The 23,152-nt window shown below is 38.8% G+C and overlaps 1 protein-coding gene across 1 annotated transcript in view; it reads left to right on the forward strand.

Moving 5' to 3' along the window:
• The window catches only part of ELP3 (elongator acetyltransferase complex subunit 3), a 106,745-nt gene that overhangs the window by 57,948 nt on the left and 25,645 nt on the right, over positions 1–23,152 (forward strand). Inside the window, exons 10-14 of the mRNA XM_047760810.1 lie at positions 323–516; positions 11,406–11,496; positions 13,806–13,871; positions 15,723–15,950; positions 16,852–16,933. Coding sequence (XP_047616766.1) covers positions 323–516; positions 11,406–11,496; positions 13,806–13,871; positions 15,723–15,950; positions 16,852–16,933 — 661 coding nt within the window. The remainder of the gene's footprint in view (positions 1–322; positions 517–11,405; positions 11,497–13,805; positions 13,872–15,722; positions 15,951–16,851; positions 16,934–23,152) is intronic.

The raw sequence follows: 23,152 nt of genomic DNA on the forward strand, positions 1-23,152 counted from the left end.
GAAAAACTGATGAAATTTCCAGGTGGAGGAAATTGCCTCTGCAGAGGCAGAAAGGCGAGGTGGTGAGGGTGGCGTGCCGTGACAGCGTGGCAGCGGACAGGGGCTGGGTTAGCAAGGGCTTGGCCGTCCAGCACACACATATCTTGCTCCGGTGAAGACTGTAAAAATGGTGAGTTTCTATTCTGTCTGCCTTCCCTCACTTGATGGAAAGGAAGGGCAGTCTAAGGACCAAATAGGTGTGAGAGAAACCAGTCCAGAATTGCAGCCTTACTGTGAGTAACCTCTGCCCAACTAATGGAGAAGTCACTTTCTCTCTTCACAGGAGTTTTTTGAGAACCCTGCTTTTCGTCCCGATGGTTTGAAACTCTACCCTACCCTGGTGATTCGTGGAACTGGGCTTTATGAGCTGTGGAAATCAGGAAGATATAAGAGTTACTCTCCCAGTGACCTGATTGAATTGGTGGCCCGGATCCTGGCCCTTGTACCCCCATGGACTCGAGTGTACCGAGTACAGAGGTACTGTGTTATTTTCTGTGCCAGAAATAATCAGTGACAGGTCTTTCTGTCCACAGTTCCAATGAGAACAGTCTGAGTGCAAATTGAAGGGTTTGAATTTTTTTAATTAAAAATGGGACACCTAGAATGCTATCTGTAAGTAGGATGAAAATGAAAGAATAGCAGGTCCAAGCCACTTTGCCAGTATCACATTTATTCCTGTGTTCATTCATCCACGAGCCAGGAGATGAGGATGATGGCAGGTAGGCATGGTGTTTGGTTCCAGGAGCTGATGATCTGTCTAGATTAGCATTTCCTTTTTCAAAGATCTGCTTCAATCCAGATACAGCAACGAGTGTGGGAGGAAGACCTATAACCATGTATCTGATTTCCTTGTTCTGGAGCCTCTGATGAAAAAGAGTAGCAATAAGCATTCTTTACAGATATTAATGTAAACGTGGGGAAAGAGTGGTGTATTCCTAATGGTGTGAAGGAAATCATCTTAACAGGTTTTTTTTCCCCCCTAGGAGTGAGAAACTAAGATCTCATTTACAGTTGTGAACATTTTTTAGACTAGAAACATAACTTTGAAGAAAACATTTAGAAGCCGTAAATTTACCTATTTACCTACAGTCCTGACAAAGCCGTTTCTGTGTTTCCTGGTCATTAAGGCACATTTCCACCACCCTGCCAAAAATTGCCCAGATTCCATTATTACCAATACAAAGTCAACTGGGGACTGGCAGATGCTGTCCAGTTAGCTGCTGTGACTAGTACTCCACTGAACACAGAGATTGTGCTATTAATAATAGAAAGCAGAACTGTCAAGTAAAGGAAAAGTATCAAGGATATATAATTATGAATTTGCTTAAAGGTCAAAGGCTATACATATTTCTGCCACAGTGTATTGATTTTCTTAAATTTTTAAAATGATTGGCCCACATTAAGAACCTAAACTGCTTAATGATCTCTATTTCTTAAAATTCAGTTAAAAATATTAAGGAGATAGTGGATAGAAAATTCACCTTTCAAAATCGTTTGCATTAGAGTTCCCATTGTGGCTTAGCAGGTTAATAACTTGACTAGCATCCATGAGGATGTGGGTTTGATGCCTGGCCTCCTTCATTGGGTTAAGGATCCAGCATTGCTATAAGCCATGGCATATGATGCAGATGCAGCTTAGACCTGGTGTTGCTGTGGATGTGGTGTAGGCTGGCAGCTGCAGCTCTGCTGTGACCCCTAGCCTGGGAACTTCCATATGCCATAAGTGCAGCCATAAAAAGAAGAAGAAAATTATGTACATTATCCTTCCTCTTCTTTTCAACTCTTCTGGAACAATTCAGTCTCAAAGACATTAGGAGGTACTGAGCAGTGCAAGCATCCACATGGGGTGCCACAGGGCCCAGAGCTCAGAGAGAGGCTGCTTGAAGAGGAGAAAGAGGTGTGGTTCAGGCTGTTGCAGCCCAGATGTGTAGGAGGGCATCTCACTGCGGGCTGACCTGGCACCAGCTGTCAGAGCTTAGCAGGGGGAGGAGGATGTCTCCAAGGGCTGCAGAGACAAGGACAGCAACAAAAGGTCGGTAACTTGTAGGGGGTTGATCTGATAAGCAGATAATATTAAAGATAATGGGAACTGGGTTTTTTGTTATCCGAAAAGGTAATTACAAATATGAAAAAGGAGAAAATTAGAATGTCCCCCATGGTGTTTTGAAATAGGAGATATTGGTGTGAACTGGTGGTTTTTGCCATATTGGTAGATATAGAAATAATTGTAGGAGTTCCCGTGGTGGCGCAGTGGTTAACGAATCTGACTAGGAACCATGACGTTGCGGGTTCAGTCCCTGCCCTTGCTCAATGGGTTAAGGATCCGGTGTTGCCGTGAGCTGTGGTGTAGGTTGCAGACGTGGCTCGGATCCTGTGTTGCTGTGGCTCTGGTGTAGGCCGGTGGCTACAACTCTGATTGGACCCCTAGGCTGGGAACCTCCATATGCCGCAGGAGTGCCCCAAGAAATAGCAAAAAGACAAAAAAAAAAAAAGGAAATAATTGTAAATGTAACAAAGGATAATAAGTGCAATGTGTGCATGCATGTGTCCTTTTCACAGGCTATTTAATGGCCATGGTTTTTGCATTTTTGTGCTATTTATTGGTGACTTTACTGTTTAAAATGGCCTCTTAAGTACAGCGCTGAAGTGTTGAATAGTGTTTCTGAGTGCAAGAAAGCTATGCTGTGCCTTGTGGAGAAGATGCATATGTTAGATTAGTTTCATTCGGACATAGCACCATTGGCTGTCAGTTCAATGTTAATGAATCATCAGTCTATCTATTTAGAGAGAGAGACCTTAAACAGAAACACATGTACAACAAGGCCATGTATTGATCAGTTGATGGGATGTTGTGACCAGAGGCTCACAGGAATCTAACCCTGTATTTCTCCTAGGAATAGAGTTTTCATATTCACTAAGTTAGTGTCCCTGGCAACTCTGTGAATAAGGAGAATTGACTGTACATTGTTTCAAAGTTTCAAAGTACCTCCCACAATATGCTCTTTAGTTACAAAGTGAAAAAGAGTAACTTGACCATTGATAAGCCTGGCAGCTGATCAAAGTCAATAAAATTGGTAATAGTACCAGTCACAGTTGTGTGCCACCTGAAATTATGTGTTGAAAACACAGCATCACTTATGTGTTACGCAGCTAGAAGTCCATAATCTAAATCTAGTTATGAGGAAACAACAAACAAATGCAAATTGAACATTCTGAAAAATAACTGGCAGAGTTCCCTTTGTGGTGCAGTGGCTAATGAATCCGACTAGGAACCATGAGGTTGCGGGTTCGATCCCTGGTCTTGCTCAGTGGGTTGAGGATCTGGCATTGCCACGAGCTGTGGTGTAGGTTGCAGATGCAGCTTGGATCCCATGTTGCTGTGGCTGTGGTGTAGGCCGGTGGCTACAGCTCCGATTCGACCCCTAGCCTGGGTACCTCCATATGCCGTAGGAGCAGCCCTAGAAATGGCAAAAAGACAAATAAAATAAAATAAAATAAAAAACTGGCTTGTAACCCTCAAAAGTATGAAAATCAAGGAAAGAGTTTCATTTTGAAGGAGACCAAAGAGATTTGATAATTAAACACAACACAGTGTTCTGACTAGGTCCTTTTGCTGTACAGGACAGTATTGAGACACTGGTGAAGCTGGAATGGAGTCTAGGATTCATCTGTAGTAAAGTGCCAATGTCTGTCCCGATTTTGATGGTTGTATTATGATTATATAAGAAAATATCCTTGTTGTAGGAAATATTCTGGGCGAGTTGAGATATCTTGTTCCCAAATATACTTTTAAATACTTCAGGAGTGTAGTTATTTATACTGCACTTGGGAATTTTTCTGTGACTTTGAGATTGTTAGAAAAATGAAAATAATAGAAAACAAAGATGCAGTTAAGTAGTTAACAACAGTCAAAGGAAAATATCATTTGCATTTAAGTGACTAGGGCAGCCAGACAACAGTGTAGACACCACTTCCCAGCAGTAGAGCTTGACAACAAACATCACAGACTAGATAGAAATTTACAGCCATATACACCATAGTTGTTTTTTGTTTTTGGTTTGTTTTTTTACCAAGAGTAACAAAGCATAGATCACATGGGCAATCAGATAAGAATTCATATTCTCCTCATTCATTTTTAGCTTTAAATTTCTTACCGCTCTAACCTTTGGGTCAAAGCAACAAACACATTACTATAACATTAAAAGCTTAATTTTATAGACATTATGAAATATCATTGTGGACATTATCCTGACTTCCCACCAGCTGAGAAAATAAGGACTTGAGACAACAGGAGCAGCAAGTATAATCTCTTTAGGAAAATTGTAAAGGAGTCATAACAGGAAGAATTAAAAACACATATTATACAACCAAAAGATTGTATGGGGAGAAAGGCATGATAGTATGGATAACCAACTTGAGGCTGATTAAAAAAAAAAAACCTCCATGGCTCAGCAGCTAAGGATCCTGACTAGCATCCATGAGGACATGGGTTCAATCCTTGGCCTCACTCAGTGGGTTAAGGATCTGGCATTGCTGTGATCTGTGGTGTTGGTCACAGACATGGCTTAGATCCCCCATTGCTGTGGCGTAGGCCAGCAGCTACAGTTCCAAATGGACCCCTAGCCTGGGAACCTCCAAATGCCACTGATGCAGCCCTAAAAGACAAAAAGACAAAAAAAAAAAAAAAAAAAAACCTCCCTGTTCCCAGTTCTGTCTTGACTGCATCCCAGCTCCCTGGAGAATCGGCCAGTAGAAGAGACCCCTGCTCTAGTCCAGGAGGCAAGACTGTCAGTTGTATTTCTCTATCAATACATCACTTACAGGGTTTATGTGGAACAGGTGGTGCAGAGGGATGTAGACTTGAGATTTTATGACACTCTATTACTTTACCAATAAGCGGCTGAATGAAAACTTAATAGGATCCTGTAAAACAAGAGGTAAAATCTCTTTCAAAATGTAAAATTGGTGATGTCCTCAGTGAGTCTGAGGATAGTTTGTTGTTTGAAGAGAGTAATGACCCAGTTCTTAACACAGCGAATGCCTTTGGTGGAGAGTCATCTGCAGTCTAGCTGTGATGTCAAATTTTCATGCTTTGGGACTGATAATTTACTTTTTTTTTTTTTTTCATTTTTTGGCCTCCCTGCAGCATATGGAGTTCCCAGGCCAGAGATCAGATCTGAGATGCAGTTGCAGCCTAAGCTGCAGCTGCAGTAACACCAGATCCTTAACCCATTGTACCGGGCCAGGGATCAAACCTGCGTCCCAGGATGCCGCTGATCCTGTCGCGCCATAGTGGGAACTCCTGTTTAACTTTAAAGGCAATTATTTTCTGCATTTTTTAAGATAAAATCTTTATAATATTTTTCATTTTATTTTTATACTTTTTATGTTTTTCATATAGCTATGATATTGTTATACAAGTTTCCATTAGAATTCTGGTTTTTATGTAGCTTACTGTGGACTGATGGTCAATAAAGCATTTGTTTTTCTATAAGCATGGGCAGAATTCCTTAAATATATTATGTTACTTTATGTTTTACATTGACTATTACCAAACTGCTATTGTGGCTACCTACATAGGAATTTATTCAAATTTATTATATTTTGCTATGTTTTTTATTCATTTTATATATATTTTTTCTTTGTATATTATATATTGCTTAAAATGATTCAAATTTATATTCATAGCACTGTTGTAGCTAATTATTTTTCCCTGTAGCTAATTATTTTTCCCTGTAGCTAATTATTTTTCTTTCGATAACAGTTATCTCTTTATGTATAATTTGCCAGTCATGGAATTTGGATCGTAAAGGAGATAGATGATGCTTTTTATTGAGATATTTTCAGAAAAATCTTCATAAATTTTACCTTTCAGAGGCCTTTTGAATGATCTTCTCTTTCCTGGTCAAATATGGAGACTAAGGAACCAACAAAGCCATGTCCACGTTCATATAGTACACTAAACGCTTAATAACAATTTGATAGGTGCATTTTGGTAAAACAGCTTCCTATCTCTACATAAAAACTTTATACTCCATTAACTATTGTTTTTAAAGTTATATTCAGATATAGCTAGAATTTGGTATATCTAGACTTCTAGAAAGAGACTTGCATCAGAAGCACTAAGGAAAGTGTTAATGGGTAGCTCAAGCATTATATACAAATGTGAACAAGAGAAGGCTAGTGTTTAGACATTGTTAAGGGACTGAGAAACCTTCTGATTTGGGAAGAGAGAATCATATGGTTCTGACTGCAGTGTGTCTTCCAGCTTCAGTTTTGAACTTTTAATTAAAATCTGAAAATGTAGAAAACTGATAGTGGTCTACAAGTGCAGTTCACCACCCTCACTCTGTTGATTTGGAAGCAGTTGGTTATGTTTTACTAGAAAAAAACCATTGGCAAAGCAGAAAACCTCCTCCCAGTATGTTTAAGCCATGTGACTTTAATAATTATAGTTTATTTTTGTTTTAAATCATAGTAATGGAAAATCATATGTGTCTTTGTGTTCTGTGCCTTTAGGAAATCTGGCTGTTTCTTTGTAGGTTCACCTAGTGACAGCTTCTACTCATTACAAGCAATTTGCTTAGTGTTGGCTAGTGAAGCTAAATTTGTACATGGAGAAGATGATTTGGGAATTATTTTTTAGACATGTTATCAGAAAGGAGGAACAGAGAAAGGAAAGTGGGAGGAAAGATATTTCAAGTGAAAACAATGTTTTACACTTGTCTTAAAAAAAAAAAATAGTACAGGTGTTCCCATATGGCTTAGTGAGTTAAGGATCCGGCATTGTCACTGCAGTGGCTTGGGTCATTGCTGTGACACAGGTTCAACCCCTGGCCTGGGAGTTTCTGCATGCTACAAGTGCAGTGCCCCCAATTAATTAATGTAAAATTTTTTTAATAAAAAATACTATAATTTACTGTTAGATTCCCTGATTTTTTTTAATTGGCCATTTTTCCCTCACTGCCCCCCCCCTTTTCTTAACAAACTTACACATTAAATGTTTTGACAGTTGATTTGATAACATCTTACTGGGTGTTTTTATGAAGTAGCAACCCAAGAGATGATTCTGTACTGCAGCCCTGAAGGGTGCAGTCAATGATTAAATGTAAAATTCTGTCCAGACACATGATGGAACCACATTAAACGGCAGCTGCCCACAGGCTATTTGACAGCTGTCTGCCTTGATGTGATTTTTAAGTCACTGTGAAGCATTAGAATAGAATACTAATTTGCAACCAAAACATGCTTCTGAAGTGTGAGAAACTTCAGACCACAAAAGCCCTAGACATCACTTTGAAAGGTTTTTGATGAGCAAATTGCAAATATTTGTGCCTCTAAGCTTGAAACATTCATTGCCTGTTGAAATAGAAAAGCGAATATTCTTTTTTTTGTCTTTGTCTTTTTTAGGGCCTCACCGTGGCATATGGAGGTTCCCAGGCTAGGGGTCTAATTGGAACTGTAGCCGCAGGCCTACACCACAGCCACATCAATGCCAGATCTGAGCCGCATATGCGACCTACACCACAGCCCACAGCAACGCCAAATCCTTAACCCACTGAGCAAGGCCAGAGATCGAACCCGCAACTTCATGATTCCTAGTCAGATTCTTTTCCCCTGCGCCATGACAGTAACTCCAGAAAAGTGCATATCAAGCCAAGAAAGTGACACTAGTTTGAAACAAATTGAAAAACCTAAAAAACAAATTGAAAAACCTAAAAAATAAAAACCTAAAACCAACTAGATAGATGTGGCAAGTTCAGATGGTCAGTAATCTCACCTGGGTTTTGAACTCCTCAGAGACTGTAATAGTGTCTGTTTATTCTTAATATATTACTTTGCGCAGAGATGATGCTCAGCATATATAGAACATGATCCCTTCATTTTCAGTGAAAAAACTTTATCACTGAAGGTGGAGTTTACCACATTTTTGTTACCTAATGAGGAAAAACTCCCATCTGGTATACTCCAGGCATTTCACTGCCAAAGACCATTAAAGCCATGTTGCATTTTTGTACTGACAGACATAAATTTAAGGACATTCATGAACTGTCAGCATCATCATAAAGCCCTATGTCACCAGATCCACAATGACTTGTGCTTCATGGTAGTCAGTGCCAGGTTCAGGGACCTAGGACCTGTGTTCCATAGGTCCTTAAACTTGGCTTAATGCTCTGCTCTCACCATCTTGAAATTATTAATAATTTTTTAACAAGAGGCCTCCCTCCCCCTCATTCACATTTTGCACTAGGCCCCACAAATCATTAGCCAGCCCTTTTTTTTCTTGTATTGACAGCAGCATACCTGGCATCTGAAGAAATGGAGAGTAGAAGTAGTGAGTGCAGGGGTGGCAGCTAAAGTAGTTGGGAGATTGGTTACATTGAGCAAAAAGTTGTCTGAATGAGCAAATTATCCGCATAATCTCACAGCTTTTTAAATTTATGTATAGAAATAGTTATATATATAGATGGAGTTCCCGTCATGGCTCAGTAGAAACTAATCTGACTAGTATCCACGAGGACGCAGGTTCGATCCCTGGCCTCGCTCAGTGGGTTAAGGATCTGGCGTTGTCATGAGCTGTGTTGTGTTGTAGGTTATAGATGCGATTCAGATCTGACATTGCTGTGGCTGTGGCATAGGCCAGCAGCTACAGCTCCAATTCAACCACACTAGCCTGGGAACCTCCATATGCCTTGGGTGCAGCCCTAAAAAGACTATATATATATATATATATATATATATATAGTCTTATATATATATATATATAGTCTTATATATATATAATATTTTATTTATATTTTTAATTTATTTATATTTTTATTTATTTATATTTATATTCATGTATATACATATGTATTTATATTCATGTGTGTGTAGGTATATATATGTGTGTATATATATATATACACACACACACACACATATATACAAACATAAATTTCTTAGTGGCGTACATTGAGAAGATCTAGAGGCAATGATACCTCAGTAGTGATGAGCACAGTAATGCCCAGATCTTGGTTCCTAAATACCACTGTCCTCTAAAAGGAATCAGGGTTGCTTGGGTAAATGGCCGACTCCAGGGCTGGGGCAGCAAACATCTTGTTGTTCCAGAAAGTCAGGAAATATTCAAAGAATGATGGGGCATGTCAAAAGAACCAAGAAGCAGGTCTAAATTCATGCCCACGGACCAAATCTAAACAACAAAATAAATAATGTTAATATCAGATTACATTTCATTGAATAAAATATAAATCTATGAATTCATAAATAAATGAATAAATAAATAGAGAAGGGAACATTCTTCCTTGAAATATAAGCTCAACTAATAAATGCAGAAGGGGCTCTAGAACCACTGACGACCGTTACAGGTAACGGTAATAGAGCAGGAGTCATCCGTGGATGCTAGACTGTAGTTGGAGGGTTGGAGATCCAGCTCTCATACTGTAACAAGTGTCCTTTCAGTCTGGTTACTAACAGATTTTGCGCATTTTTGTGCTTTTTGTTGATTTTGCTTTTTAAAATGGCCCTTGAATACATTGTAGAGGTGCCATATATCTAGTGTTCCTAAGCAAGAGAAAGATGTGATGTGTCCTAAGAAGAAAATAAGTGTGTTAGATAAGCTTCATTGTGGCATGAATTACAGTGCTGTTGGCCCCAAGTTCAATGTTAGTGAATCAATTCTGTGTTAGTAAAGTGTCTTTAAAAACATAAAACAAGGTGCTGTGTTGATCAGTTGAAGGAAACTAAAGGCTCACAGGAACCTATCCCTGCATTTCCTGTAGGAGCAGTGCTGCAGAATTTGCTAGTTCTTGGCACATTATAGAACTTCACTGCCCTGAATAACCAAAATCAAATGTATCTCTCACATAATGGGTACTAACAGTCATTAATAACAGCAGTTGATTTTATCAGATTAATTTCATATCATGCATAACAGTATTTTAAAAAAAAGTTACTTGCACATTCCTTGCTAAAATAAATTATTTTTTACTTCACTAACCTTATTTCAGTTTCATCAGATTACTAATTTAAAATGTATTTGATTTTAAGAAATTATAGTTCCCAAGATAGTTTATTTTACTAAAAAGTACAAGTAAACCATATGAATTAAGTAATCACTCTAAAAACTTTCTTATATCACTCTCACTTGTTTGTTTGTTTTGTTTTGTTTTTTAGGGCCGAACCCATGGCATATGGAAGTTCCCAAGCTAGGGGTCAAACTTAGGAGCTACAGCTGCCACATCCACAGCTATGTCACTCTCACTTTGAACTCTCTAATACATCATTGTCTTAAAGGATTTGGGCTTATTATTGCTTTATGGTAACTTACAGAGCCTAATAGATTTATTGTGTATAGTTTTTAATGCTAATTGATTGGCTTTTGATACTTTTGCGTGAGTGGGAAATATAAGAATCAAATGGATGAATTAACTGTTTTTATGTAACACTTGGAGAGATAAGTGAAAAGAGAAGGAGGACTCAAAATGATTCAGAAGCAAAAATGAGAAGAAAAGAATTGGCATATTCTTTAAGTCTTCTAATGGAATACACATTAGACAAAACAAACTGGAGACATGTCTTTAAATAGGAGATGGGCTGAGCACATTCTTCAGATTTTTTTAAACTGTTCTGTCTTTAGATACTCATTTTTGTATGGAAGGGGTGTTGAGAGCTACTAAAATGAAACTCATAATTTCAACTTTTGGTTGAAATTTCCTTGATACCTGGCACTTTACACAATATTAAATGCCAGGAAATAAATTTTATCTACTCTCATCTTTAGGCGGGTTCTTATTCTTCTAACGTGAAGTCACTTCTAATTTAGAGTTTTAGGAAACAAGAATTTATTCTTTGAGACCAGTTGTCATCTAAGCCAGGCTTTTGCTCTCTGGTTACTTGTCATTTAGCAACTGTGTGGGAAAGTGTTTATAAGCTACAAATCAGTGTGTCAGTAATAATTTTTACTTTTCCTCTTTAAAGAAGTTGGATTTTGTTTTTTTAAAAGTTTTATTTCTTGTTTTGTTTAGTACAGATGCCTCTTCAGCCAAAAATCTTTAGCGATGGTTATTGGACATTTGTTTTGTACTTTGTAATCTTATAAAGTGATTTTCATTAGGTGTTTCTCACAACAACCCTGAGTGATAGGTAAAAATCATAATTGCATAGATGGGAAACCTGGGGAATAGAGAAACTGTGAACCTTGCTTTCCAGTTAAGAAAATTCAGCCTCTGCTTTCCTGGTCTGCTTTATAGGTTTTTTGGGCGGGGGAGGGGGGCTGTTTTTTTCCCCCTTTTTGAAAATATCCCTACCATACTGCCGTAGGGCGTGATTTATATTTTGCAACAGCTGATGTTTTTCTCCTACAGAGATATCCCAATGCCTTTAGTGAGCTCAGGAGTAGAGCATGGTAACTTGAGAGAGCTGGCATTTGCAAGAATGAAGGACCTTGGAATACAGGTAAGAGTCTATCCATGACTATTGAGATTAAAGTAATCTGAGACACAAAAACTTGTGATACTGTCACATTACAAAGTTATAGGTTTCATGTATCAAAAGCTTTCATGTATCAAAGCCATTCTTACTGTGTAACGTGTTGAGGTTGAAGCTAGTGGTTGCAAAGCCTGCATTCTATTCTTTACACCCCTCTGCTTTCTTCCAAAAGAGTGTAGGTTTGTCGATTTAATGGTTGTTTTCTTCTACCTACTCAAATAGCCAACTATGTGTTTGACTCCTTTTTAAAGAACATTTTTCTTTTAAAGTATTGGGTGTTCAATTTTTGACTGGTGGTTATAGAAGAATATGACATTTGAAAAAATGTGGATTACTTGCTGAAATAATTACCAACGTGATTCTCTGGATATACCAGTCTCCCTCGCCCCAACCCATGTCTATTCATTAACTTATTTATTTCACAAATAGTTACAGAGCATCTCCTTTTTGTTCTCCCTGGAAATACAAAGAACATAGGAATCTGCAATTTCACAGTCTTTGTGGGTGGTTTTGAAGTCATGATAAGGTTTCCATGCCCAGAGAACTGCTTCTTAGAGCTAAAGAGAAAAAGCCAGGAGGGTGTTCAGGTATGAGCACTGATTCCTGGCCTCCGCCTTCAGAGAGCCTGATTGACTAGGTCTGGGATGGAGCTGCAGGATGTTCTCACGCACGGCACAAACATGGAGCACACTTTGAAAGACACTATTTTAAAGACTGCATATCATGTTTGTGAACCTATCCAAAACATTTCATTCTCTCTGTTGCGGAGGAAACTTTTCAGAAAATTGTTTGTCCAGGGGAGAGTTTGTGAACGTTATTGGTTTATTCTACTAAAAATAAATAAATAAAGTTCTAGAGAAACAGCAAATGTGTATACAGTAATTAACAGCCCCAGACAAGCGTGTGTACTTGGCTCTGCTTCCCAGTCCCCTTGCTCTCCAGCTTCTCCCTCCTCTGGGAATATCGCACATGGCCAGAGTGACCTCCCTGGCCTGATTAGCCTGATAACCTCATCATCCAGCCATCATCTTTAACCTTGTAGCCCTCATAAACCTTGATAGCCTCTTGTAAATAAACTGGGATCGAGCCTAAAGACTGGAATTCAGTCATAGCCAAAAGAACGTCTAGTTCGTACTGGCAGTGTCTTTACTAGAAAATTAAGCACACACCAATCTCTGCCTTAAAAAGCATTCACCTCCCTTCCAAAAAAAGCAAAAATTATGCAAGTGTTCATTATGAGCATGTAATATGGGTTCCTGGGACATGGAAATAGCTTTGTTTTTACAGAACTAAATAATGAGCTCTTACTTTCCTCATGAAATTCCATCCATATATAGCAGTCTTTGCTAAATATGCTATTAGTAGTATAGCTATATGGTATCATCACATTTCCTAGGGCCATCTTTTCTCACTGGTAGAAAATATTAGAATCCTAGAAATAATTTTTACAGTTTGTTCTATAGGGGAAAATATGCCATAGAACATAGAGCAGATTACTATAAGGGTTTTGTAATTATAAATGTCAGGCTGTATAGCATGCACACTGGGTTATGGAATAGAAGTGAGCCATTGCATCCTTTAATTTGGCCATGCAGACCTGTCACTGCTTCCATATCATCTCCAGGCAGCTTTGTGCCTCTCAGGGACACTTGAAGAGCCAGTCTCTGACCATGGTTCAGATTGAATAATAAATAGCTCAAGTTTTTTTCTTTCCTTTCTTCTTTCTTCCCTTCCTTCCTCCCTCCCGTCCTTTCTTCCACAGAATGCTTCTCTGCAAAAAAAAAAGCCATCTTAGCATCCCTCTTTTTGATATTTCTAAAATGATACAAATATGGTGATGCTAAAAATATTAAAGGAAGAATTAAGAATTCACTTTTTACTCTTCTATAAACATAGCTTTGGATTGCACTTTCAGATCAGTTATATCATCTGGGTAAAAACTTTTCAGATTTTTAGGATGTATGTTCTTTACTTTCATTATTACCTATTGATCTCCTTTGGATTCTAAACTTATTTTAATAGCAGTACTGTGCTAACTTCATGTATTTCCATTTAGTTTTTCCCTGTCCTCAGATTTATTAAAGGTAGCTTCATTTTTAAATTCATTTGTTTTATCTCAATGTAAATTATGTCTAAACTTAATTTTGAGCCTAGGATTTGGTGAAAGTTTCAATAAAAATTGAATTAGTTACCAGTTTTATATTTGCCCCTCCTTTCCACTTGTTTTTCTTTTCTCTTTTCCCTTCCTTCCTTTTTTTTTTTTTTTTTTTTGGCAGTGTCGAGATGTGAGAACCAGAGAGGTTGGAATCCAAGAAATTCATCACAAAGTACGGCCATACCAGGTTAGTTAGTTTCTTCATTTTATAGAAAGATTTGGTCCTGTCCATCAATCTTTGTCAAGCCTAGGCCTACACCTACTTACCAGTAGAACCCTAGAAGTTAATGAGTAAACTAAGAGCAAAGAATAATTGAGAATCAGGTAAGATGTCAAGCCAGGAAAACCAGATATGAAGAATCCGGTTAGGAAGACCAAGTTTGAACTTCATTGTAGGTCAGCACTGTATGGTAGAACTTTCCAAAGTGTTGGGAATGTTCTGTAATCTGTGCCACTTAGTATGGTGTCAACTGCCAGTCACAGATGACAGTTAAGCACTTGAGAGGTGGCTAGTACAAAGAGTACTTAAGTTTTTAATTTTATTTAATTCCAAATAATTCAAATATAAATAGCCAGATGTGACTTGTGGCTACCTTCAGGTAAAGCTGAATGTGGTCTACTTATTTCTATGTGCAACTGTTAAATTATTGCCCATTGGTGGTAATCAGGTGAATAGATCAGCCCTATTAATAGGGGTTCCATAAATCTTATTTATAATGAATTAACTTCTCTCCTATAATGTTATGTTAGCTATTTGTCAGATTTGCTGTGGGGTTTAGCTCTCCTGTGGGAACCCATTTGAAAAAGGCTAGAATAGATGATGTTTCTGTTCTCAAAATGAATTGTTTATTTAATTGACATTTTTCACATTTCAGACCTTTTGAGGAACAAAGTTTTAGGCCCAGGCACAGTTAGCTGTTTGCCAGATTCATGTGCAATCCAGTTATTCAGCAAACATGACGTACAGAAGGAATGTAAATATTATTCTAATTACTCACCTCACTGTGGGTCCAGTCTGCCCATTGTCAGAGTATATCTAGGTGTGACCATCCCCACAGTTGTGGCTTTCCATGTATTGTTTGTTTATATATTCCATGTAGATATATTGTTTGTTTATGCAAAGTACAGGGGCCACTTGAGAGTGAGCAAGGGTCAGAAGCCCATGTAGATTGCCAGCACAGAAGCTTCCCCCAAAAGCTACTCTCTGGTGATTAGATTTTATTTGATATGTTAATCTCATAACTAGACATACTATTTTAAAGGTCCTGTGGGGTATTTTTTTCTTAAAATCCCATCAAGGAATAAGTGGCTAGTAGTAACACAGTTTTTCCACCAAAGCAGGTTTTAGCGGCAGAGGGAGGGACTAGAAAATGACACCCTGGAGTTCCCTTCGTGTCTCAGTGGTAGCGAACCCAATTAGTATCCATGATGATGCCGGTTTGATCCCTGGCCTCACTCAAGTGGGTTAAGGATCTGGCGTTGCCGTGAGCTGTGGTGTAGGTCACAGACGCAGCTCAGATCCTTCATTGCTGTGACTGTGGTGTAGGCTGGCAGCTGCAGCTCTGATTAGACCCCTAACCTGGGAACTTCCATATGCCTTGGATGCAGCCCTAAAAAAAGACCGAAAGAAAGAAAAGGAAAGAAAAATAAAATAACACATAACAATTCTGGGGCCCCAGGGGGCTCGAGAGAGCTACCTACACAGGTGACATGATAATTTCACCTTGGAGACTCTTCAGGAAGGATCAGAGATTTAAATACATGGAAGCATTTACTGAGCCAATCTCTGTAAGAATCTCAAGGTTAATGAGGTTCAAATATTTATGAAATTGTGAAATTGTTTTCCTTTTATAGTAGTCCATGAACAAGGAATGAGCTCTCATTTAATCTGTTATTTAAGAGGCAAGTAAAAAGAACTTAGTTTGTGATTATTTAGTCTTTACCCCTAATTGTGGATATTAGTCTAAATAAATACATGTAATGATAAAAATGTACTTTGCTCTCTAATTTTAAAGTTTTTGGTGTGTTTATTGAACAGGTCGAATTGGTAAGAAGAGATTATGTTGCAAATGGTGGCTGGGAAACATTCTTATCATATGAAGATCCAGATCAAGACATCTTGATTGGCCTCCTGAGGTTACGAAAGTGTTCAGAGGAAACATTCCGCTTCGAATTGGTTGGAGGTGTTTCCATAGTCCGAGAGCTGCATGTGTATGGAAGTGTCGTCCCCGTAAGCAGTCGGGATCCCACTAAATTTCAGCATCAGGTATCCTGGATTCCATGGCTAGTTGACTCTAATTAAGAAATTGCCCAAAGGAGGAAAAGAGAAAAGGAATTGGGGGGTGGGGTGAGCACAAGTGGCAGCAGAGGAAGAGGAGAGGGGAAAGGGAGGTGCGGAAACATAGGAACCAATGTTGTTGTTCAGAGATGTTTCCTCTTTAAACTACATCCCTCTGGGTGTGGGGGTGGGGAAGAGACAAACTGAGACTCAGTCAAGTGGAATATAATAATAGATTGAACCGCATGAAATTGCTATTTTTGAAAGTCAGAAATGCTCTAATACCAGCAATTTTGTGTGATTCAACTATTTTGGAATCAAAGGAGATGATAATGTGAACGAGGGCACTTACGAAATGTTAAAGGACGTCATAAACGCAGCTCTGTGGTATGTGGTGGAACACTGTTCCACTCCCCCCAAACGGCCCAAGTAAGTAACTCACTTTTTTAAATTTCTGGAAAATAGGTTAAAACGACGAGTGGAGGATACAGTTTACACCCCCAAATTGCTGATTTAAGAATACTGCCTGGTTTCAAAAAGCCTTTTAGAAATTGAAGGGATGACTAATAAATACAGAATTAGATGCCCCAGACTTTCATCACCTGGAGATTGCCCAGAACATGTTTAAAAAGAGACCGAGGTTGAGAGGCAGGTACCCCCTTGCTGTGACTGGATTATATCCTTCACAAAACACCCTTTGATGACTTCTGTTGCAAAGTTATTCCTAGTCTGCTACTGTGTGCTTTGGGTGTAACTGAATGGTTTCTTTCCTTACGTGCATGAATGGTGCTCTCTCTTTTTAAAAGAGTTTAGCAACTAAATATAAATATTAGCTTTCTTGATGACTTCTTTCTTTCTTCATCCCTAACCCTTCTGTTGCTTCATTTAGGGATTTGGCATGCTGCTGATGGAGGAAGCAGAGAGGATAGCTAGAGAAGAACATGGATCTGGGAAGATAGCTGTTATATCAGGTAACTGGGGGAGGGCAAAGTTCACGATTCATTCACATTTTTAACTTGGTACCACAATTAAAAGTACCTCAGGCCTCTTTTGCCCTTGTTTGTCACTCTTAGGTTCAAAATTGGGCAGAGTCAAATAGGGAAAGACGGGGGCTCAAACATAAAATTCCTAGAAGCAGTGTGGCAGAAGCTCCCCATCTCTGAGGGGCAAGATCAGTAATCTGTACACTGTCTTCCTTGTGGTCTGTCAAGCAGGTCATCATTCTCAACTCCTCTCTTGTGCTTTGTGCCCAGTGACTCTGTCTGGGAAAATGAAATTTGATGATATGGATCCAAGAAAATCGTAAATCAGTGTGGAGATTGTCAGTATTGTTGTTCAGAAAATTAGAGTAGACGCAGTTGCCTGTACAAGATGTTTGAAGGAAGAGTTCCTTGCACTTAAAAATTGTCTTCAGTGACTTTGTTCCTTGGGAACAGCCTTCCCCGTTTGGAAACTTTCCCCTTCCCCTACCTAGGACATAGGTAGTCGGGGAAGTGGGTTTGAAAAGGAGAGTCTGGTTGTAAGTGGAGCAAGAAATAACATATATACCCTTTCACTGCTTCTCTTACAAAATTTGCTATTCCTAATGTGAAGCTAACAGGGTAAAAGCCATTTTCCATCCATCATTTCTTTTCCCATTAGACTATAGCGTTCTTAAAGTTGGAATGAGGCTTTTTTTTTTTTTAAGAATAAGTTGTTACCAATCAATAAGTCAGTAACTTTGCCTAGATTTTAATGATTATAATTATGAAAATGTAATGACCCGGGCTCACTTAATTATTTAGTCTGACTGTGTTTTTTACCCAGACATATTAATAAAGCTTTTTTTGGAGGGCGTGTTGTGCAATGACTTGATATGAGATCTCAGTTCCCAGACCAGGGGTTGAACCCAGGCTGCAGCAGTGAAAGTGCTGAATCCTAACCACTAGACCACTAGGGAACTCCCAATAAAGCATTTCTTAACATAGCCAGCTCTGTATATTTCTCTGTTATCTTTAATCCCACTAAAAAAGTAGCAACTAAATGAGGTTCACCTGGTTGGTACTGATACTGGTAATAAAAAGAAAATATTTGCAGAATTCCCCCAGTGGCACAGGGGGGTTAAGGATCTGGTGTTGTCTCTGCTATGGCTCAGGTCACTGCCTGCCCCTTCCCCCCACCACCCCGAACATCTGCATGCCATGGGCATGGCCAAAAAAAAAAAAAAAGTTCTCAGTTGTTCAGCCTGCGATTGACCAGAAGGCAGCCTCCCCAGGGAAGGGCCAGAATGATTCAGAACTCACTGTACATGTGCATCTGTGGATCACCTGAGAGTTCGGGGCCTCTTTTGCCAGAGCACTCTCAGTGTTTTCTGTGCACTTCTTCCCAAGCGTTGTGAATTATCTGGAGATCTTGTTAAAATGCAGATGCTGACTCATTGGGTCTGGGGTGGGACCTGAAAGCCTCGATTTCTAACCCACTCCCCATGATACATATGCTGACCATCTTCAGACCACACTTTGAGCAGCAGGTTTTGGTATTCTCTTCCACATGCAGTATTCTCTTCCAGATCATGAAGGAAAGGTATTCTCTGTGGCACGGGCAGTACTTGGATTCCCAAAGTCTGATGTGCGTTTGTGTGATTTTCTGGTATCTGGGGGAACCTGATCAATTGTAAAAATGAAGAGCATCTGTATTCTATCACTTCTCCACATTATTTAGTTTACCTGAATGATACCTATCTCTTTGTAGAAATGTCACATTCAGAGAGGGCCTCTGACTTGCCTGAGGTCACATTCAGTTGCCCTTAAAAACCTCGGTTGCTGCTTTTTGAGCAGTGTCTTTCTAAGTGGACGTCAGCATCTATCCTCTTTCTAGCTTTTATTGTAATCTAAATGATAGCTCAATTTCAGATCATCTGCTTGTAGACTCTAAAATAACAAGAAGAGACTTACTAAAAATAACAGGGAAGAACCTTTCTCCATATTAGTGTCACAGTAGGACTACTAGGTTTCTGCACAGGGATTTCTTTGGCCAGCGGGTTTCTACAGGAGCAGCCCTGGAATGTCTCCTCAGAATTCAGGAGAGTTCTGTACAAGGAGTTACTTCCTGTCTCTGGTCCATAAGCCCCATGGCTCTCTATTGAGGAAACCAGGGCCTTGACTTTGTTTTTGCCTCAAGATATGATCACCCTTCAAATGAAAACACCAAGTGGAACATTTACTCTGTGTATGATGCGTCTTATTTCTCTAATTTAATAATATATTACTGTTCTATTTAAGTTTCTGAATCAGACACCTGAGGTGTCCGTTATTTAGAACTTCCAAGAGAGCAGATTTAAAGTATTTTTTTAATTGTAATGTGCGTTTTTTTGGTTGTTTTTTTCCCGTATTTGTTCAGTTTTGACTTTGATCTTTCTGATTTGAGTATAGTACTTTGTGTGTGTGTGTGTGTTGTTGGTTTTTGTAAAATGTCCGTTATTCTCCATAGGTTGATCCTTAGAATGAAAATCTCTTTGTGACTGGTGTTTGTGTGCTGCATTTATTCACAGTTCTTCAGTAGATGTGTATAAGAAGAGACACCTGGGTGGGGTGGTGGGGAGGGTGTGTGTGTGTGTGTGTGTTAGGATTCTATTTCTGCTTTGATAGTAACTCTTCTTGTGATCTTGAATAATATTGCTAGATCTCCATGGACCTTTATTTCTTTACTAAAAATAAATGTGTCAAGTTATCATTTACAGTTCTAACACTCTAGAATTCTGCCCCTCAATATCTTCATTTCTTTTAGTTCTCAGTAGACCAATTGTGTTTTACTGATTGTATTTTAAGTAGATTCTTTTCTGAAACCATGTTAGGAGACCATTTAATTTTATTAGTAATTGATCTCAGTCTCATTGTAGCTTGGGTATTTAGATGATAACATTTCCCATAGGTAGCCAATCATATCCATTATTTATGAATGCATATCAACCTGAGCATGCCAACTAGCAATACTTTGTGACCTGTATCCTACATTTTGGGGGGGGGGTTGTTTTTTGTTTGTTTTCTGACCTTGTCCTTGATTTGTAAATCCATCCTTATTCTGATCTGTAGGCTTTTGTATAACTCCTACACAGTGGTGGCCTAGATACTCTGTCCTGGCATAATTAGTGGCTCAAATAGGGGAGAGACAGATCATTTATCATTCTGGTTACTGTGACTGTAAGAGTAATGTATTTATGTAGAATTTATGTATTTATTTATTTTTAATAATGCTTCTCTCTTTTTTTGTCTTTTTTTTTTTTTTTTGGTCTTTCTAGAGCCACACTTGCGGCATATGGAGGTTCCCAGGCTAGGGGTCCAAGTAGAGCTGTAGCTGCTGGCCTACATCGCAGCCACAGCAACATGGGATCTGAACCCGCCTCTGCAACCTACACCATAGCTCATGGCAATGCCGGATCCTTAACCCACTGTGCAAAGCCAGGGATCAAACCCGTGTCTTCATGGATACTAGTTTTGTTAAGAACTCCGCATGTAGAATTTTTTTTAAAATGCATTCCGATTCATTATGACTTCGCTTCATCTTGCCAGCAGATTTCCTCTGTTACTTGGATTTATAATCTTTGATTTCTGCTTCTAGACAGTTTTGTTAACTATATGGGAGATCTGATTTGAATCACCAGTCAGAAAGACTCCATACATACTACTTTTCCACATTAAAAAACAAATTGTTCTTTACCTATTACCTCAATATATTTTGTTTATAAAAGGTATAGGGCATGTCTTTCATAGCTGATTTATCTTTGTGAAAAGATTAACTGTATAGCTACCTGAGAAAATCAAAAACTCATTTCTCAGAGTCAAAGAAAGCACTTTATCACAGTGACTTTTAAGTTTATTCAATTTATTCATTCGGTTTGTTATGTATAATTGTCTTAGTAAACTGTTTTGAAGTTAACCATCAACTCTAAATGTGAAAATTAAACAAAACAAAATGAAATGTCCAACTTGATCAACATCAAAGTCCCTCCATATTGAGCAGCTCCTCTGTGCCAGGGCCCAGGACTGAAAGGGCAGATAGAGGAAGGGGCGGGGGTGCCACCCTGACTATTTAAGGATGTTTGTGGTGGGCTAGAACAGCTCATTAAATCTTCAGCCTTCACATTGTCCTAAACTGCGAAGGAAAACAAGGTTTTCCCTACTTAGACTGTTTTCTCAACTCAGAATTAGTTGCTTCAGAGTAAAAAAATAATCTTTTTCTATGTAGACAAATGGGTAAATCAGTAGCATGAGAACAACCAGCTTATAAAATAATGTGTAGGCAGGAAATAACAGATAATTGCTGCTAAATATCTTGAGCAATTGATTAGCCCCTATTAAATCCAAGTGCTTTATTATCGTTCACCAACTTACTCATGTCGCTTCTGTCAACACACATGTGTTGAAGAGCAACAAATCTTATCTTCTTAAATCCATGATGTTTATCTACTTGGTTGATCAGTATTCTTTCATTATAAATGTTGAGATGGAACAGTTTTTTCTCTCCCCTCTCCCCTCTCTTATGGTGGAAAGTGCAAAGATTATACTGCAGAACCTAACCACAATATTTGAAATGCCATCACTAATAATCACCATGGAAACTGGAGATCTCTGATGTCACACTGCCCGTACCATTTCTAAAAGGGCAAATATAACTGTTGGTAGACACTATTTAAAAAGCTACTTAATACTCCCAACAAAACGATTTTTTTTTCCCTTTAGGCAGTTTTGGCTAGGTATCAGATCCAATCATGTTACCGTTCCTCTTTGCCAGGCTAATTGCTATGCATCAAGACGAACAGCTATTCCCCAAGCTCCCCCTTCTACCTTCGTCATAAGCAGTATCCTATTTGTGTTCCTTCAAGTAGAAAATTAACATGGCCATTGGCCAGGAATTGTACAGGGCTGACGGATCAAACAATGGTGATGAGAAATGAGGAAAATGTCTGAGTGTTTGATGACAGAAATCACTGAAGTCAGAGACTGATAGCCATTTTGTTTAAACCTATTCAAAAGGCAAAGAAGAGGGAAGAGGAGAAGAGCTTAAATATAGCATGAGCAAACGAGGCCCTGTGGGGATGAGATCATTCTAAATCATGATGCTCAGAGTTGTATGACTCTAAAGCCACATCTCCAGTCCCTACTAGAGAAAAAAATTAGTGCGCCTGCGACATATATCATCCAGTATGGCTTCCTAGGACTGAAATTAATGGTCTTGTACTCGAGAACCACTGATTGATCAAATGACACGTGGGCAGAAAGTAACAGTTGTTTTATGTCATTGAACTACAAATGGCTAAGATGTGCTTGCTGGAGCCCAGAAACTTTGCCTGTATTCCAGGCTGTGACACACCTCCCTACATTCAAGGTGAAGGTAGTTTTATTCTTTGCATTATAATCTAGTTGGAAAAAAGGGTACATTTGTGACTAGATCTGTCTGGTAATGGACTCATAATCCTTACTAAAATGCCTAAAAAAGCTTTTCCTCATTTTGGCTTACCTATCTGCTAATGGACCCAGAAAGCCTCCCAAGTGCAAGCCAGTTTGTGGCACATATGCTAATATAGGAATTCTCAGAAAGGAAAGAAAAAGATTGCTCTTTTACAGTTTCTGTTTCGTCCCTTTACATAATTTATCTTTTTATAAATTATCTCCTAATGAAGTGCATGTTTGTTAGGGTTCTGTATAGTCCTCTGTTTCTTTCACTTTGATACTCTAACAGTGGTCATAAGTATTTCTGATGCACGTTCCAGTGAGATTTTGTGGTGGTGGTAAATATCTTTCTTTTCAGATACAACATAAAATATTGCTTTATTACAGAGCTTTGTTAATTTCAGTATCATTATTAATTAGACCCACAGTAGGGACATAGAATACTGTTTCACTGGATAGCAAAGTAGCTAAATGTTTGCAAAGTGGTGACTGTATTGCAGCTAGACTGAGGAGGCACTGTTGCATAGCTCCCTCAGGACGGTTTACTCCCTGCCTTGATGTTTATTCGTTTGTAGGTGAATCAGATACCATGTATAGTACATTGCCTGTCAAGTGCATAGGCCCCATCCCTCACTTGGCATCACATGTGTATATCAATGAGTATGTGTTTTTTAAATATTCCCAAATAGGCCACTAGTGAGTTTCCACTGTTGGATCCTGTGGGCAGCTGTATTTTTGTTAATGTTTCCTGGAGTGATACTG

This window comes from Phacochoerus africanus, chromosome 15, assembly GCF_016906955.1.
Source record: "Phacochoerus africanus isolate WHEZ1 chromosome 15, ROS_Pafr_v1, whole genome shotgun sequence".
NCBI lineage: Eukaryota > Metazoa > Chordata > Mammalia > Artiodactyla > Suidae > Phacochoerus > Phacochoerus africanus.